At 31.9% G+C, this 19621-nt stretch overlaps 1 protein-coding gene across 2 annotated transcripts in view; it reads right to left on the reverse strand.

Moving 5' to 3' along the window:
- The window catches only part of LOC145255794 (branched-chain-amino-acid aminotransferase, cytosolic-like), a 1034811-nt gene that overhangs the window by 745020 nt on the left and 270170 nt on the right, over positions 1 to 19621 (reverse strand). For both annotated transcript variants that reach the window (XM_080114482.1, XM_080114489.1), the window contains exon 3: positions 19214 to 19414. In XM_080114482.1, the coding sequence (XP_079970608.1) occupies positions 19214 to 19414 (201 nt within the window). The remainder of the gene's footprint in view (positions 1 to 19213; positions 19415 to 19621) is intronic.

Consider the following 19621-nt stretch of genomic DNA (forward strand, 5'->3'; position numbering starts at 1 on the left):
CTACTACTACTAATAATAATAATAATAAGAAGAAGAAGAATAAGAAGAATAAGAAGAAGAAGAAGAAGAAGAAGAAGAACAATAACAACAACAGCAGCAACAACTGTTATTCTGACAACGCAAATTAATTTGTAAATGTTATCAAAAGAGGTGGAGAGTACTGGAAATCTGGAGAAACTTGTTGTCACTCAGGTTCCAGGGAACACCACAGGTTGATCTCAAAGAGAAATCTTTGTTGACTAGTGTGAAAACACCCATTGAGTAGATAATAATAATAATAACAACAACAACCTTCTCTATGCTGTCTCCCTTACAGACGTGATGTTGCTAGTCTCAGTCTTTTCTATAAATACTAGTATGGTATGCGTTTTTTAGAATTGTATGAGCTATTCCTTGGTTCCAACTCGTTTGATAAATTGGTTTATTGTTGTTTGTTTGTTTGTATGGCATTCACTCTAGATGGGTTTAATCAGCTTCCTTCAAAGGGAGAAATGTCAAGAGGATATTAAATACACAGACGGTTCCCATTCGCCTGTAATACGTTGATCTGGTGATCTCCATCAATTCGCTAATTTGAAACCTCATTGTAATACAGTTTCATATTCCTGTAGCCTTTTCCCAATAATTGTAAGCTTGTAGAATTCTCTTCCTGCTTACTGCTTTCCTCCTACCTATAGCTTTGTTTTTGTTGTTTTATTTTTTTCAAACCTAATGCAAATAGGTATCTTCGGTCTTTGCGATAATCATATTTTGTTCTTGTTAGCTTCTTATATCAAGTAGTTTCACGTATTGTATTGAGCAATTTCCATAAAATATAATAATAAAAGTCTATATAAATCAAACAGTCTGTCTGCGTTTAAATATTTAACCGATAAGCTTTTAAACTACCGGTCACATAACCAAAAATTAATAAGAAACACTAAACATATACCGAGGATGGTTTATAACAAATTCTTTGTTTAGACTGATAAATAACGCTTACAGAAATATATCGGAAAGTTAAAATGCAAAATGTTCATTTCAACTGGCTGACATATTTTTATTTCTTTCTGCTCATGCCCAAATTCAATGAATTTCTTCAAGTCATATACTGTTAACTATTTCTTACCTTTCTCTCGAAGGATACATCAATAGGAAACACGTCTAGAGCGTTAAATGTTTAGGTTTTGATTCTAGCTGATCGCACCGAAGTCATTTTTTTTTTAATCCTTTGAAATCAGTACTGCATATGAGATACAATATAATATTCAATAGAGAATTGGCTCTTTGATAATCAATATGAAATCTGTATGAATTAGAATATATTTAAGTGTATTTTATAACCCCCACCATTAGTTAATAATAAAGCGTTGTAATCAGTGTATCACCGTAGACTATGTTGAGAAATAAAGACTAATTTTGCCTAAATGGTGTTGTTTAATAAGTTGGGTCTGAGACTTTTTGAATGATATGTTAACTATCTTATAAACTTTCTATCTTTCCTTTGTTAGAATGGATTGAGGTCAGAAACAAAAATGCAAATAATAATAACAAATAATAACAACTGATCGAGCTAATGTTGTTTAAGCCGTTAGAACACTGAAGGATACCCAAATGAAACACTGTATCAATAATTGAAAATATTGTATTAAAAGAAAATGCAACAGAAATAATAAAAAAGAAATCTTGTCTATTAAAATGGAGAGAAGAACTACATCCAGTTAATTTGAATGTTTTATAGCTTTTTAAACAAAGAACATGAATAAACTATACATTCCAGTCTGTGAATAGTGCTAATGTACTATTTTTGAAAACTCTTGCATAGAGGATGACGGGAATTTAATCTTAAACACTGATTGGATGAAGATTGAAGGATTGTTAATCCGTTTTAAACAAAATGCCAATGCCTGGAGCCATTATGAGATTCTAAATTCTAGTTGGCCAAATTAGTAGATTCCATTTATATTCAAGATGAAGGAGAAAAAAAGGATTATATTTCATTGCTTTATCTATCAATACATACATATACAGCTAAAATATAAAATTAAGTCAGTCGGATTGTTCAAGTTAGACCTAAATAGCAATGTGTGCCACAAATAGATATTTGATTCTGCCTAGCCTTTTATTATTTATTGTTACATCATGTTTCTTGCATACTTCTGAAAATTTTGCATTCTTTGAAACTCTGCAGAATAAGGATTTATTAATCATCTTTGTTTGAGGTAATCTGTCAAAAAATAAATTTTACATTTAAATTAAAATTTATATATGCTTCTTATATATATGCACACACACACACACACACACACACACACACACACACACACACACACACACACACACACACACAAGGGATGCTCCAAAAGTAATGCATCTTATTTTTTTGTATGCAAATTGCATTGTTATGATGACTGGACTTATGCATTTGTGATCTGAAAGTTTCATCTGTTTGCAAATATTGATAGTGTGAGACTAAGAAAGTAAATCCTGTCATAGAGATGTGTCATTGAATTCCTCCATGAAGAAAAAGTAAAACCGATCAACATTCACTGGCGCCTGTTAAATGTTTACGAAGCCAATGCAGTTGATGTTAGTACAGTTAGGAGATAAGTTCATCAATTTCAGTAATTGAGATGTGAGTGACAAAGTGTGCTCATGCACAGACACCAATCCATCGCTACCATTCTCATCTTCATATCTCTTCAACTTTTTTTTTAGTTAAAAAATAAGATTGCATCACTTTTGGAACGACTCTCCTATATATATCTATATACACCCATAAAGTTGATATTTTTTCTCTCACTCTAGCATTAATATAAAACCTTACTTTTTCTATTTAAAAAATTATTAAAACAAACTTTTTAATATACTCAGTCATGGATATGCAGACGACTATACGAAGGATAACTAATTTGCATATTCCTTTGAAAAAACGAGTGTTAATTAATTACTAAATCATTTTTCATGGTTTGTTATTAGATGATTGATTTCATTTCACTATTATGCTGAATTCTATTTATACATATTTTCTACATTTTGCATAATTGCATATAATTAATGATGCAAAAGTTCTAACAAAGAAATATTTTATATCTATCTATCTATCTATATATATATATATATGATATAAAGCTGAATGTCTGTGTGTGTATGTGTGTGTCTGGTCACGAATAGGCTCCTATATGGTTGACTATTTTAAAAAACTGATTACATATAATGATAGAAGATGTATCGAGACACAGGAATGGGTATGTTTGATCTGGCAAAACAGTGGTTCATTAAAATTGTGGGGTCTGCATTTGCGCCTGGTCCACAAAGTATGAAAATAAAAAAATTAAAAATTAAAAAAAAACGTTTACAAGTGTTTTTGATATAGATGTACATAATAATACTTTGATAAGTATGTTTTAACTTAAATAGGGATGGTATAATAAAATTGTGGGGTCTGCGTTCGCGCCTGGCCTCCATAGAATGGAAATAGGTACAAACTTTAATAAAGACTTTTCATATCTATCTGCGTAAGTATACTTTGATAATTATGTTTCAGTTTGAAGAAATATGGTATAATAAAATTATGGGTGTTCGTTCACGTCTGACCTCCATAGAATGGAAATATGTCACAAAGTTTAAAAGGTTTTTTAATATAGATCCACAGAATATTGTGATAAGTGTTTCAGTGTGAACAAGTATGGTATAATAAATTATGGGGTTTATCTATTTTATTTTTACTTTCATCATATTTTGCTTTGGTTTTGATATCCCGAAATTCGAAGCTATCTCTTTACAACCCTTCCTTTTCATAACCTATCATACTTTCATAAATCAGAGTCCATTTTCTGTAGGCTGTTTTTGAACCTAGTCAACGACGGGTACTTTTGCTATTATATATATATATATATATATATATATATATATATATATATATATATATATATATATATATATATATATATATAAAAGTGACTGCGTCAGTGTGCGTGTGAAAAGTCTCTACCAAACTCCTTCTGAATATTTGGTTTACGGAGTTAAATTTTTATATATAGGGTATTTAGACCTTTAGCACACTTTTGATTTGGTTTTTATCCGATAAAATAGCTGATAAGTCAAAATTGAAAAAAAAAAAAACAAAACAAAAAAAAAACGACATTGACCCTGAACTAGCGATAGTCGATTATATCCGTTTTTTCTGCGCATGTGTTAGTTAAAACTTATAAGTTAAACAACGTTATTTTTGGCAGTTTTATTTTAATGTAGGATTTAGGTCATACACCAACGGAGAAGGCTGGAGAACTATATGTTTTGGTTTAAATTCTAGCTGATGGCATGCAAGTTATGTTCTTTTTACTTTTGAAATCACTACTATATATTAGGTACAAAATAATAATTATTAGAGAATTGGCTCTATAATAAATATGAAATCTGCATCAATTAAAATATAATATTTAAACATGTTATGACTGAGCAACACCCGGCAGCCTACTAATATATATATATATATATATATATATATATATATATATATATATATATATATATATATACACACACACACACATATATATTTATATATATATATATATATATATATATATAATCAAACAATATCAACTACTAGACATCAAATACTAGACTACCCGTGACCTGTTGGGTAGTATGGAATAATAAGTATACAGAATTAACGTATAAGCGTGAAATATTTTTAAAAATCACTTAAATTGATCAAGTAGAATTATTTTTTACCCAAATAAAAACATTTTTGCGAAAGTATATTAAAATGATTATATAGATAAATATCTAGATACGCACATAATATATATGCACACATAATACATATACGTATATATATATATATATATATATATATATATATATATATATATATATATATATATATGATGGACTCTCCCGTCAATTTCGACGTATGAGCTTCCACCACAACAATTAAGTTACTCAGAAATCCACACAGATGATTTGTTTATAGTGGTGAAGGCTTTGTGTAGAATCATCCACACTTTTTGATATTACTGCTAACCTTTGTCGGTGCAGATGAGTGGCACGAGACAGAGTATACAGTTATCCGCAGGTTTTAACATCAGAGTTTCCTTCTCTTAGATGCATATCTTAACAAAGACTGGAGGTGTATCTCTCCCAGTGAATTTTAAACGCGCCCCCAGAAACCAACCTGGAAATTTCTATAGTTCGGCACGGAACATACAGCGCATAGACTTCCCAAATGGTCACCCATTTGGTACTGGCCAGGCTTAACTTCGGTGATCTGGCAAGAACCGGTGTGTCAACATGATTGTGCCATATATATATATATATATATATATATATATATATATATATATATATACTAGCAGTACTGCCCGGCTTTGTTCGGGCCCATGTACTCTTCAAAAGGTTATGTGTATATGTATATATTAAAAAGTGTGAATATGTAAAGTAATGCCTTTCTGTATAATAGTCTTCCTTAACTACCATAGAGTAAAGACAGACAGGCATTTTCACTTTTATAGTTATATAGACTGATAGATTGGATGCAATATATAGTAATGATTTAAAAAGTATAAAAAAAAAGACTCATGCGCCACCACCGAGAATCGAAACTAAAACGTTCAGCTCACGATCTATTTTGCCTCTGCCGTCAATGACTGGGCCATGAAGACGTATTTACTGCAAGGCTAAAAATTAAAACAAGAACTAATAGCTACTATGTTATGCGTTTGTAATGGCGGCGTTCGGCTTTCACCTGGCAAATTTTTTTTTTTTTAATTTTTACACTTTTGCACCGATTTTTCCGAGCTAAAACCCAAATATAAAGTTTTGTATGGATTCAAATAACTTATATATGAAGTTTCATGTCGGTAGACCAAAAACTCTAGGAGGAGTTTGGTAGGCAAAATTTGTTAAACAAAAATATATACGTATACATAAATATATATGGAAACAATTTTGCGTTTACTATAAACATTTTATGCAAATAATATGGAAGTATAAATCATGTAGAATATCTGCATGAATATAATTACACTTAATAGTTAACTAAAGATGATAATCCTATAAGAAAACCGAAGCAACTAATAGGAAATTGATTAAAATGAATGTTTAAAAGAATATGCAAATTAGCTAGATCTTTTGCTAGTGAATGCAATTCCACAAGCCATATATAAGAAAATTGTATTTTCTTTTTAAATAAATAGAAAAAGGGGTTTTTAATATGAATATCAATACACACAAAAGAAAAATGAATTTATAGGAGTATAGAAGATATATACAGACACATACTATATATATATATATATATATATATATATATATATATATCTATATGTATATATATATATCATGTATGTACATATATTCACACACACTATATATATCATACATATACGTGTATATATATATATACACACACACACATACATATATGCACACAAACTATATATATCATACATATACGTACATACACACACTATATATATGTGCGTATGTGTGTGTATATATATATATATATATATATATATATATATATACACACACACAGATAAACTATATACAGGCACATTATGTGTGCGCATGCGCGTGCAAAAAGAGAAAAAATTGATAAAATGAAAAGAAAGGAAAAAAGTAGAACAAAAAAAGCAAACTTTCAGGTAGACAAATGATATATCAATGTATATTAGCAGTGTTTACATCAAGTTAACGTGTAGCCTTCAGCTACTCTTTCACATCTTTCAGGAGCTTATATCTTTCGAATCACCAGCGTATCAAATACTGCTGTGATGACTCTCTCCGGGCCACAGATTAAAACTGTTGATCTCAATCCCCCACCCCCGCCACCTAGATATCAGCTCCCTTTTATAGCCATCGGTCAACTCTTCCTGTTCGTTCTTCTGATAAACCATCGTATCCTACATGGCTGTTTATAGAATCACCAATCTGTGAAGAAAACCTGAACTGTGGATGGATGAAATATTTTGATGGGAGTCCAAACTGTGTTTAAGGACGCCTCGGGCAAGCACTCTTTTACATAGCTTTCAAGTTGATATTGTTTGATAAAGCTGCCTTGTACACAATCAAATCCAAGAGTCAAAAGGTTAGCATGCTGAAGAGAGGTGGTTGTGTCAATGGGCATTACTATCCGATCACTACTGGGCATGGTGTAACAGATGACAATAAAGGGCAAATTAAACACAAGTGGTAGAAGAAAAGGAATAGTATAGTAAACACAAAATAGTCATAAGAGAAAGACTGTGTGTTCAATTGTTGTTCAGCAGGATACACCTCATTTTCTATTCAAATTTATACACTTGTAATACAAGAAGCATTTTCTGTGAGTGTGTGCGTTTGTGCTCATCAGTCACAAGTTTTGTAAACTTAAAGAAAATGCATTACAGAATTTGTCCTATTTCAATACTTAAATATCTTAACTTCTTTTAGTAATGGAAAATATTGCATTAGTCTATATAAATAAAACATTGGCATCATTAGAACCAGTATATCTCGCCGGCTTACATGGCATCTGTCTTCCACTAACAGCTCCAACTACCAACACCTTGCGTCTTTGCATTGTTCTGCCTCCTTGAAATCTAAATTATTTTTATATGCACACAAAGCAATGCTTCAAGCAAACTACTTTAACTTCTTAATACTTGGAAAAAAAAAAAAAAAAAAAAAAAAAGAAACCAGGTAGTCAGAAACCATAATGGCGAGGTGTGTGCGTCTGTCTATGTATCTTACCATATACTTTTATTTATTTTTTTTTAAATTACTAAAAATATAGTTTTGTTTTCAATTTTCGTTAAATGTTTACATATACATTTATTTACTCCTGGACAGAGTTCAAAAGAGAGTCGCCAACCTGATAGGTCCTGAACTGTCATCCAAGCTTCAGCCACTGTCCCATCAACGACATGTTGCATCCCTTTGCCTGTTTTACAAGTATTTTAATGGTGGATGATCTAACGAACTACAAGCCCTTGCACCCACTTAACGTAAATAGCCACAACAAACCCGACAAGCAGCAAAATCCCACCCCTTCACAGTTGAGATCCCCAGATGTAAGAAAGACTTCTACTCTAATAGTTTCTTTCCCAGAACTGCTAAACTTTGGAATTCCCTTCCAGGTTCCTGCTTCCCCAACTGTACTGACATGCAGAAATTCAAGTGTAATGTAAAAAGATATCTTGCTGCTCAACTCCCCACATAAAAGTGGCACTGTGCCTTGTTTGGGGTGTAAATGTAATAATAAATAAAAAATAAATAAAAAGATCTATATATTATTAAGATAACATGTGTTATCTATTTTGTGTATCCGAGTGATTGTCATTTAATCATTATGAACTTCCATTTCTTGTAATAAATAATTTTGCCAAGAATTCCTCATAAGTTTTGGTTTCGGTTTCGATTATAGCTGATAGCACTTAACTCATCTATTTTTTTTTATAAATAATTTTACCAAGAATTCTTCATAAGTTTTGGTTTCCGTTTCGATTATAGGTGATAGCACTTAACTCATCTATTTTTTTTAATAAATAATTTTACCAAGAATTCTTCATAAGTTTTGGTTTCAGTTTCGATTTTAGCTGATGGCACTTAACTCATCTATTTTTTTTTTTTAAATACTTTTACGAAGAATTCCTCATAAGTTTTGGTTTCGGTTATAGCTGAAGGAACTCAAGTTATATATATATGAGAACAAATAGTTAATAAAACATGTTAAAAACACTTTAAAAAAGAGTTAAAAACATATTTAATTTAAAAAGGAAATCCTAAATAAGTGGATAGTCCTTAATCCGCTGAATTTCGAAGAAATACTCTCCTTCTCATCTGAGGGTAGGAATTAGCAAAATGCAGGATAGGATTTTGCTTGCAAAAGTATTTGATGAAACTGCAAATAAGTCAAAGATCTTACTTGATAACAAAAAGTAGCAGAGTGAATAGAAAAAGGTGATTTCATGTGAATGGATAGTCTGGTGAAAGGTAAAGTATCTAATGACGGTAAAATCCAAAAATGTAAATCCAAGATAGTTAATTAAATTTCCATTCGCACAAGTAAAATCCAAGGAAATCGTCGGATTGGATGACGGTCCAAAATAATCCAAAAGGCCAAAATTCGTGGAATAATTCACAAATAGGTGCAAGGAAAAGATAAGATATGCATTAAACTCGGCTGTCGAGACAAAGTGTAATTAAGGAAAATGAGTGAAGAAGATGAGAAAAAAAAAAGATTGAATGGTGATTAAATGAAATATAAAATAGAAAAGCAAATATCAAAATGACCCAGACAAGATAACGTTAAAAGGCGCCAAAAATATAGGGCAAAAAAAGAGGTCAACTGAAATGTACAGGTTTTTACTTAAGAAAATATCAGCAAAGACACAAAAAAAAAATTAAAAAATTTTTTTTTTTTTAAATTTAATTTAATTTAATTTTTTAATTGAAGGGGAGAGGATGGCCGGTATCTGCAAATTCCAGATAAAGCAAGTAAATATATAGTAAAATATAAGTAAATATACATACAGGATATAGATAGGAATATTTAAACACTAAAACGGAAATTGAAGATAAATAAACCGGCTAAACAAAAAAGAAATAAAGAATTGAAATAAAGGATTATTAAGTTATAAAGTATTAAAAAAGTATGTAGAAAAAACGATAATGTTAAAGAAAAATTATATATATCTGAAAAGTTAAAGTAATAGCTATGTAATTTCCAAATTACCATAAATAAATTTGGCTTCATGTTTACAGAAAGAGATCAGTTTTATATATATATATATATATATATATATATATATATATATATATATATATATATACTAGCAAAAGTATCTGTCGTTGATTGGGTTCAAAAACAGCCTACAGAAAATTGACTTTGATTTATGAAAGTATGATAAGTTATGAAAAGGAAGGGTTGTAAAGAGATAGCTTCGAATTTGGGGATACCAAAACCAAAGCAAAATATGATGAAAGTAAAAATAAAATAGATAAACCCCGTAATTTATTATACTATACCTGTTCACACTGAAACACTTATCACAATATTCTGTGGATCTATATTGTTAAACTTTGTAACATTTTCATTCTATGGAGGTCAGGTGCGAACGAACACTCCATAATTTTATTATACCATATTTCTTAAAACTGAAACATAATTATCAAAGTATACTTACGCAGATAGATATGAAAAGTCTTTATTAAAGTTTGTGCTTATTTCCATTCTATGGAGGCCAGGCGTGAATGCATACCCCACAATTTTATTACACCATCCCTATTTAAGTTAAAACATACTTATCAAATGATTCTTATGTACATCTATATCAAAAACACTTGTAAACGGTTTGTTTTAATTTTTAAATTTTTTATTTTCATACTTTGTGGACCAGGCTCGAACGCAGATCCCACAATTTTAATGAACCACCATTCTGCCAGATCAAACATACCCATTCCTGTGTCTCGATACATCTATCATTATATGTAATCAGTTTTTTAAAATAGTCAACCATATAGCAGCCAAATCATATGGATATATATATATTTTTTTTATTTTTGAAATCGCAACTTTATAATATATAAAAATCGATAGAACATTAACTCTATAATAATATATACGAAATCTGCAAGAATTAAAATATCATATTTAAACATACTTTACGACCGAGCTGCACCGGGCGTCTCTGCTAGCTTAGATAAATACTTTTGCAGTTTTAACAAACGGGCTACAGCCAAGACCAAAGTGTAGTATCTGTTCTTCAGATACAGCACTTCCATTTCTTGTTCTCTCTCGGTGGAGGAGCAGGCCTTCACAACTGAGACAATTTCTCCACGTTAAAAGACGACCCTGGAGGCTAACTCTGTCCCGTGGGGAGGCATTGTAGATAGGTACAATAATATCAGAGCGTTTCCATTTGCGCTGAACATCTACAGAATGCCAACATCAACATATTACATACAAATTAGTTTCCACAGGCCTCAGTCAATAATTAAAATAAGAGCAACCCACATATGATAGTTGAAAGCACCCAGAAAAAAAAATATAGGGAAACTATTATTACAGCTAGTTTATTCCAAAACAAAAAAAGGCTTAATTTAAAAATAACTAAAGAAAAAAGTATTTCACAAAGGGTAACGTTAATCAATAAATCATGTAAATAAGGAAGAAAATCACATAATAAAATATACAAATATACAATTAAAGACTGGTAGAAGTGGTATACAAAGATCTTACATGTTTAGTGGATTTCTAATATCTAAAGTTTAAAATTTATGAGCTTAGGCCAATGGTTTCCAACCAGTGTACCGCACAATGATTATTGGTGTGCCGTGTAGAAATAATAGCTAAAAATCATTTAATTTCATTTTGTTTAATAAAAAGATTTAATTTCTTAATCACGAAGACAGCGCGGGATTCAAAATTTCTGGATTGGTTGGTTGGTTGTTTTTGTTTTATGGCATATCAACCCTTTTAAGGTTATTTAATGCCGAATCCAGTTATTTTGAGGGAAAAGTTTTTAATAGAATATATTTGTTATTTTTTTTTTCCAAGTCGGTTTCTATTTAACCCATAGTTGGGACCCTAACAGATATTACCACTCCGGGTCAGAGTGGACCTGGGAGCAATGGCAATTAAGGGGTGGCTCCACACTCCCCAAAGCCCACAAGCTGGGGCTTCTCCATCGGATATAGTTTAAAGTCATATCCAAGACCCAAAATTTCTGGAATCTAAACGTTTTGCGCATAACTAATTGGTAAGATTTTTTTAATGGTTTATGTTAGTGATTGGACGATTAATCAAAATATCAGGAATCGGCATCAGAACTTAATAATTCAACCCCGATTCTGATACCAAAAACGATACCAGGTATTGAAAATAGGATATGTTGATTAATGCGAATAAAAATTTTCATTATTTAATTAATGTTTTTTTTTTGTTTTTTTATTTTCATTATTTTATTGCAAAAAGGCTTTATGAGTAGGAAATAGTTATTTTTTGTGATTGGTGTGCCACAAAAGATAAAAAATAACTGAATTGTGTGTCACGATGTAAAAAGATTGGGGACGACTGGCTTAGGCAATACCAGGTTTTTATAATAATAGTTTATAATCGCTAAGATGTAGATTGAAAATATTTGATGAATGTAGACTATGAGTATAAGTATGGGTGAAAACAAAAATATGAAGTTTCAGATTCTAAAATAAAATCCATTTAATAATAATAATAATAATAATAATAATAATAATAATAATAATAACAACAACAACGCTATGCATGCAATAAACAAATGCTGTACAGCAAAAAAATATGAATAAAAAGAGAATGGCATAAGAGAGAGAGAGAAAGAGAGAGAGAGAGAGAGAGAGAGAGAGAGAGAGAGAGAGAGAGAGAGAGAAACAAACAAAAAGAAAAAAAATATATTATTTTTCAGCATACATATTTGAAAACACCAGGTGTTTCTGTGAAAAAAAAAAAAGAAAAAAAACATCATTTATTTTTCTTTCTTATTTTTCAATTCGCCCACAATATTTGAAAGTTTTATAAAAAAGATATTTTATAAATTAATTTTCTTTTATGCAGATTAAAACCGCCCCGCGTCCCCAAAGAAAAACATGAACAAAGAAAGAAGCCAATCAATAAAGAAACCAACATTAATAATGGATGAACAAAAGATTCTTTAAATTAATATGCTTCTATTTCATAGCCAATATTTTTATGAACCAAAATGTTTTTATTACTATCCTTTCAAAATCTATCTGATGTAATGTATATAGATACATCCGGGTGCAAAGTGGGTACCATTGCAGCTACAAGCAAACAAGAATAAATACATCCGGGTCAGCACTTTTTTTTTCTTTTTTAACAATTGCAAACATATTACCTTTACTCTCCATTCTCGACATCACTTAAAAAGCCATATGCCCAACCAACCTGGGTGTTTCTCTTTCTTCCGACCGCACGCTAGCCACAGCCGACACATTTTCGCCTTCACTTTACACGTCTGCCTCCCTCAGCGTCGACATTGTTTCTCCTTGACCCCATGGTGCCTTTTTTTTTTTTTTTTTTTTTTTACTTTTTCTTCAGATGCAAGCCCGAGCATACTTGCCAATTTGCATACACGTTCAAACACTGCTTCTGCTGCTAATAAAATCGCTCGCCATCCATCCTTCGGCGGCTGTTGATATTTTCATACGTGCTCATATGCGCTCTGTTACACAGGTTCCTTCTTACAAGAATATGATTGGCTGGTTGAACCATAAATGCGAACTAATATTAGGTTGGTGCAAAAATAATGTTGTTTATATAAAGTTGAATGTCAAAAAACATTATTTTTACAACAATCTAATAAAACCGCCTGAGAGAGGCATCAAAAATTATACCAAAGCCTCACATTAAGGTTATACCAGCTCGGATCACAAACACAGTTCAGTAAGGTGATTATCACGTGAATGCTGTAGCCAAGACTATTCACCCACTCTTAAACAAATCACAGGACATATTAATAACAATATTTGAATGCTTATTAGACACTATCCTCGAGTGGCTAAGGTCTCTATGTACAAGGGGTTTGTCAGATACTTTTCACTGCAAGTAAACCCTGAATAATATTCAAAACAAGATAGCATTCGCAGCCCAAAATCAGTCTGGCTAACCCACGCTAGCTTTTACAAGGAATAGAGTATCTTCTCCAAGTGACGTTACTTAAAGTAGCAACACTAAGTTGGATACTCCACCAGATTAGATAAATTCCTGTTCTGGAATCCAGTAAAACCAAGAAACTAAAAAGAAAGATATACTATTAAAATGGTTAATTGGAGGAAAATTATGTTCTCAACTTCTTTACTACCTAAAGTTTGAGAGATAAAGAGCTTTGAAGGAACATTTAAATATCTATGTATCTCATATAGAGATCAAATGTCAGCCCCTAGCGTGGGGCCCCCTTGATTTCTAAGGGCTTGGTGAAAGAAAATGAAATAAGTCCAAAGGAATTGAAAATGTCAGGAATTCTATAAATTGACATATACACATACACACATAGATAAATGGTGGCAGCAGTTTCAACTGGCACCACACAAAATAATCTTGAAGGATCAAGGAGGATAGAAACACAAAATGCAGTAGAGGGAGTCACTGTTTAAGACTTGCAATTGGCTGTCACCATGATTAATATTTGTGCATAATTTTTTAAAAATCCAAGGCATGGTTATTGAGAAAAGTGCAAACAAATAGACAGATGAACGATTTACGAGCAATTTTACCTTCTAGCAAAAATTTACTTTTACCATGACTAATGTTTGCGCAAAATTCCAAAAAAATCCACGGAATGGTTATTGAGAAAAGTGCAAACAAACAAATAGACAAACAGAAGTGAATTATTAGGTCCAATCCTTCCTTTGTCAGCTGACCAATGAATTGTTTTTTTTTATTATCATTCTTTCAAAATCTATAATGATATTAATTATAGACCAAGGAAAATGAAATTGCCAGAATTCAATAAACTGACACACACATGGTGGCATCAGCTCCGACTGAAACCTGAAACTACACAAAATGGTTTTGAAGAATCAAAGAGGATGGAATGTGCCAGAGGTAGTCAGTGTAAAAGATTTTCAATTTTCACCGATCAACCACTTTTATTGGCCATGTCTTGGAGCCATAAAGAAGGATTGGCTGAATGATAAGTTAGTAGACAGATCTCTTTATTAATACTGATATCACTCAATGCCACCACAAGAATCGGTACGAATACATCCAAACATCTAAACTGCAAAAGAATACATCCTAACATCTAAACTGCAAAAGAATACATCCTAACATCTAAACTGCAAAAGAATACATCCAAACATCTAAACTGCAAAAGAATACATCCTAACATCTAAACTGCAAAAGAATACATCCAAACATCTAAACTGCAAAAGAATACATCCAAACATCTAAACTGCAAAAGAATACATCCAAACATCTAAACTCCAAAAGAATACATCCAAACATCTAAACTGCAAAAGAATACATCCAAACATCTAAACTGCAAAAGAATACATCCAAACATCTAAACTGCAAAAGAATACATCCTAACATCTAAACTGCAAAAGAATACATCCTAACATCTAAACTGTAAAAGAATACATCCAAACATCTAAACTGCAAAAGAATACATCCTAACATCTAAACTGCAAAAGAATACATCCAAACATCTAAACTGCAAAAGAATACATCCTAACATCTAAACTGCAAAAGAATACATCCTAACATCTAAACTGCAAAAGAATACATCCAAACATCTAAACTGCAAAAGAATACATCCTAACATCTAAACTGCAAAAGAATACATCCTTGCATCTAAACTGCAAAAGAATACATCCTTGCATCTAAACTGCAAAAGAATACATCCTAACATCTAAACTGCAAAAGAATACATACTAACATCTAAACTGCAAAAGAATACATACTAACATCTAAACTGCAAAAGAATACATACTAACATCTAAACTGCAAAAGAATACATCCAAACATCTAAACTGCAAAGAATACATCCAAACATCTAAACTGCAAAAGAATACATCCAAACATCTAAACTGCAAAAGAATACATCCTAACATCTAAACTGCAAAAAATACATCCTTGCATCTAAACTGCAAAAGAATACATCCTAACATGCAACATCTAAACTGCAAAAGAAACATAAATATTAAAAATTATTTATAATATTTAAGAAAACAAAAAAAATGCATTGACTTTTTTTTTCAGAGTAAAATATTGTAAAAAGAAAGGTAGTATGATATGCTACAAGATATGAATATTTTTGTTCTATAAACCAACAAACAAAAAGACTAAACGTTACCAGGGATTGAATAATGATCAACAAATGTTTCACACAACCATCTTTTTATTGTAATCGAAATTAGGAAAATCGAACATTTTTCAATCAAATCGATTGATTAGTTGTTCTAGTTGGGGAGCTATCACTATGCACAGAGAGAAAGCTTCACACGCCTCCCCACAACGACTTAGTCTACAATACATTGTAGTTTATATTGCACTGTAGAGAACCTATTGTTTATTTTATAAAATTATTTCATATATAATAGCTTGAATTAATGTTTAAAATGCAAACGTCAAGTATCATGTTTCAACTGTGCTCTAATCAGAAACATTCATTTGCAACACACCCCTGTCATATCAAAGAACCTACTATTGATTTTATATGCTTGGCCTTTCTGCTTGTGTGGTGATAATGGCTTGAATTTACGTTTAAAATGAACAAGTCAAATATCATGGTTCAATAGTGCTCTAAACAGTCATTTCGAATGGACCATTGTCATAAAAAAGAACTACTGTTGACTTTATATACCAGGCCTTTCTACTTGTGTGATAATAAAACTTCTCAGATACACTTGTGATGTTAGACTTTATAAGGTGTTAAACTTCTTTTTTTTTACATAGGTATTACCACTTATTAAGGCCCAGAGACCACTAGAGGATAAGGGTTAAGAGTGTACAGTAGTCAATTGGACAATATAGTAATCATTAGTAATGGAAAGTCGGTAAATTTGTTAACTTAAGTGGAATGGCTCATCAAGAACTTGTTTATGTTGGACTTGAAGACACTCAGATTGTAGTCGGCTGGAAAGCAGGAAAACAGAAGACAGTTCTACTGGCGTGCAGTTCTAAGAAAGAAGCTTTGTTCATGGAATCTACGTTTAGGTTTAGGCACAGATAAAGAGTGAGGGGAATTATTGATAGTGTTTTCAGCTAGACGAGTGTTTCTTGTAAAAGTTTGGCAAGGGGGGGACCATAGATTGAAGCTCAGTCGAGCACTAGCCATGAAAATAACAATAAAGCAGAGACAAACTTGCAAAATCTCTTCTGTGAGAAAGAGGTTGCAGGGAAGAGAAAAGGACATCTCCTACGAGGCTACGAAGTCTATTTTGAACTCCATCAAGGCAGGACCAGTCCTTTCTTCGGTCAAAATTATCTGTTCCTTCTATCATGGGATTTTTTTGATTATCGATAATTATCGAAGATATTTTGATACAAAACCTATCTAAGATACACAAAGTACATTTTATATAATAATAGAGATATCATATAATCTTTAAACACATATAAAAATTTTATATAATAATAGAGATATAATATAAAATTTTATGTAATAATAGAGATATCGTATAAACCTTTAAACACATGTATAAAAATTTTATATAATAATAGATATCATAAAGCTTGAAACACATGTATAAAAATGTTTTGGTTTAATCACTTCTATTCACTCCAAACAAAGCATTGAAACATAAAGAGTCTATGAAGTTAAGCAACACTGAGCCTGGTTAATACTTTAGTATGAGTGACCGTTTGGGAATTCCAGGTGCTGTATGTGCTCTCCACTTATCTCTTCACTTCTTTTTGCAACTGAACTCAAGCAGTGCCAATTCAGGAAAGGTGTGGTTGGAAATTATGCAACTCATGCCTCATAATCACATATGCAACCACCCTTATAAGGGATATCTATCATCTTTCAAGACTGAACAAAGACGGTTTTTTTTTTTAACTTTAGTAGAGATCTGAGGAAGATGGTAGCTAAGTGGTTAATGACCAGGGCTGTGACAACAGAATATTCTTTTCATTCTTTTGACTCTTGGATATATATCCGAGACAGTAAGACAGCCAATCAACCGAGAACCACATCAGTCTATATAAAAACATATAAGATATTAACGGATATATATACTCAAGAGTCAAAACAATGAAAAGAATATGCTGTTGTCACAGCCCTATTAATGACACGGACTGAAAATCTGGATGTGCCAGGTTCAAGTCCACTTTGTCCCACAGAAACACTTTCATCTAATTCAGTGTTTCTCAACCTTTGATGACCCCTGACCCTCATACCATCTCAATAATCGTGCCCCCCCACACATCAACAAAAAAAGCAGATTTTATTTAATGTTGTTTATTTAGTTACTCTAAAATTATAATTCAAAATGAAAGTTTTGCTGAAAACGATACACTTGCTGTTGAGCCTGTGTGACAATGCCTCTTATGTCCGATTTCATCCTGGACACAGCAAGGTGAATATCATGGCTAATATCATAACGGTTTCTGGACCTTGTTTTAATAGTCGGCAGGTCAGAAAATCCACATTTGTAAAGGTATGTTGTAGCGAATTGCATGAACATTATGGATGGCTCCCCAATCAAAAGACTTGTAGATCCTAAGTTGAAAACCGCTGATCTAATCCATATTTGACACTGCGTCTAACTTCCTGGAGAGGAGGTAAATAAATACCATAGTAGAGGTCAGGTTTTTGTGTAACGACATGGATGGGGAAAAGATATTTGTTTACATTACATTTAAATTTGTGCATGCTGCTACTGCTGGGAAACAAAGAGCAGGAAGGGAATTAAAAAAATAAAGAGGACTCAAAGAAAGAAGATAGAGTAGAAAATTTTATGGTACCTAGGAACAGCTAGTTGTGTGTGTGTCTGATGATGGCTTCCAACCGAAATTAAGAATCAAACAACAGAAATGTGATTTATACATATACTAGCAGAGAGACCTGACGTTGCCCAGGATTGAACAAGGATCAAATCGATTGATTGCCTATTGTAGCCGAGGATCTTTTGCAGTACACCAAAAGGAAGCTTCACTTGACCGTCCACAATACATTGTAGCCTACATTGTACGGTAGAGAACTTACTGTGGATTGCATGAAGTTATTATTATAATGATATGGTTCAATTGTGCTCTAAACGGAAACATTCATTTCGAATGCATCCCTGTCTTAAAAGAACTTACTGTTGATTTTATATGCCGGGCTTTTCTGCTTGTGCAGTGATAAAACTTCTCAAATGCACTTGTGATGTTAGGCTGTATGTATTTGGTCAAAATCGGACTGTTCAGGATCATTTCAATTATCGATACTTATCAGAGGCATTCCAATAAAAAAAAAAATCTAAGAACACTCACAGACATAAAGTATATTTGCACAAAACTTTTTAAAAAATTGGTCAAGTCGTCTCAGCTTTCATAAGGAACAAACTCACTGAGACAAACTACCTATATATATATATATATATATATATATATATATATATATATATATAAATGTAAATGTCTGATAGAAGAAAGTAAAAGTAGAAATCTACAAATGAAATGTGTTTTACATGTTTTGACAAACAACAGTCTAAAACATGTACATAATCTTTTGATTGGCATAGAAATCCAAGCACTTACCTCATTAGCATAATGGAACACCTTGGCACCTGGATGCAGTTCCAATGGTTTCACAGGACAAATTAGTGGATTACCCCATCCTGCAGAGGATGTCCATTCAACTTTCAGCATATGATCACTGAAATGCTTTCCAAAGACAAGATCATTGGCTGCAGGTTTTGGCCGCGGGTTATCTGTCTGTTGGATTGTTAAATTGGAAGCCTGCAGTGGGAAAAGAGAAAAGATTTTTAATAAACTGAATACAAAGGAGATTCATTGTTTGACTTGTAAAAGAGTCATAATTTACTTTAACCTTCTTCGATTAATTAAAACTAGCGGGTACTGTGGAAATTCCACAACGGCATCTTTCATATGCAATATATTGCTGGTGGGCATTCTGTGGATGTTCAACGTGAATAGAGACCCCAC

The sequence above is a fragment of the Euprymna scolopes genome, chromosome 3, assembly GCF_053919585.1.
Source record: "Euprymna scolopes isolate OS-2025 chromosome 3, ASM5391958v1, whole genome shotgun sequence".
Classification (NCBI taxonomy): Eukaryota; Metazoa; Mollusca; class Cephalopoda; order Sepiida; family Sepiolidae; genus Euprymna; species Euprymna scolopes.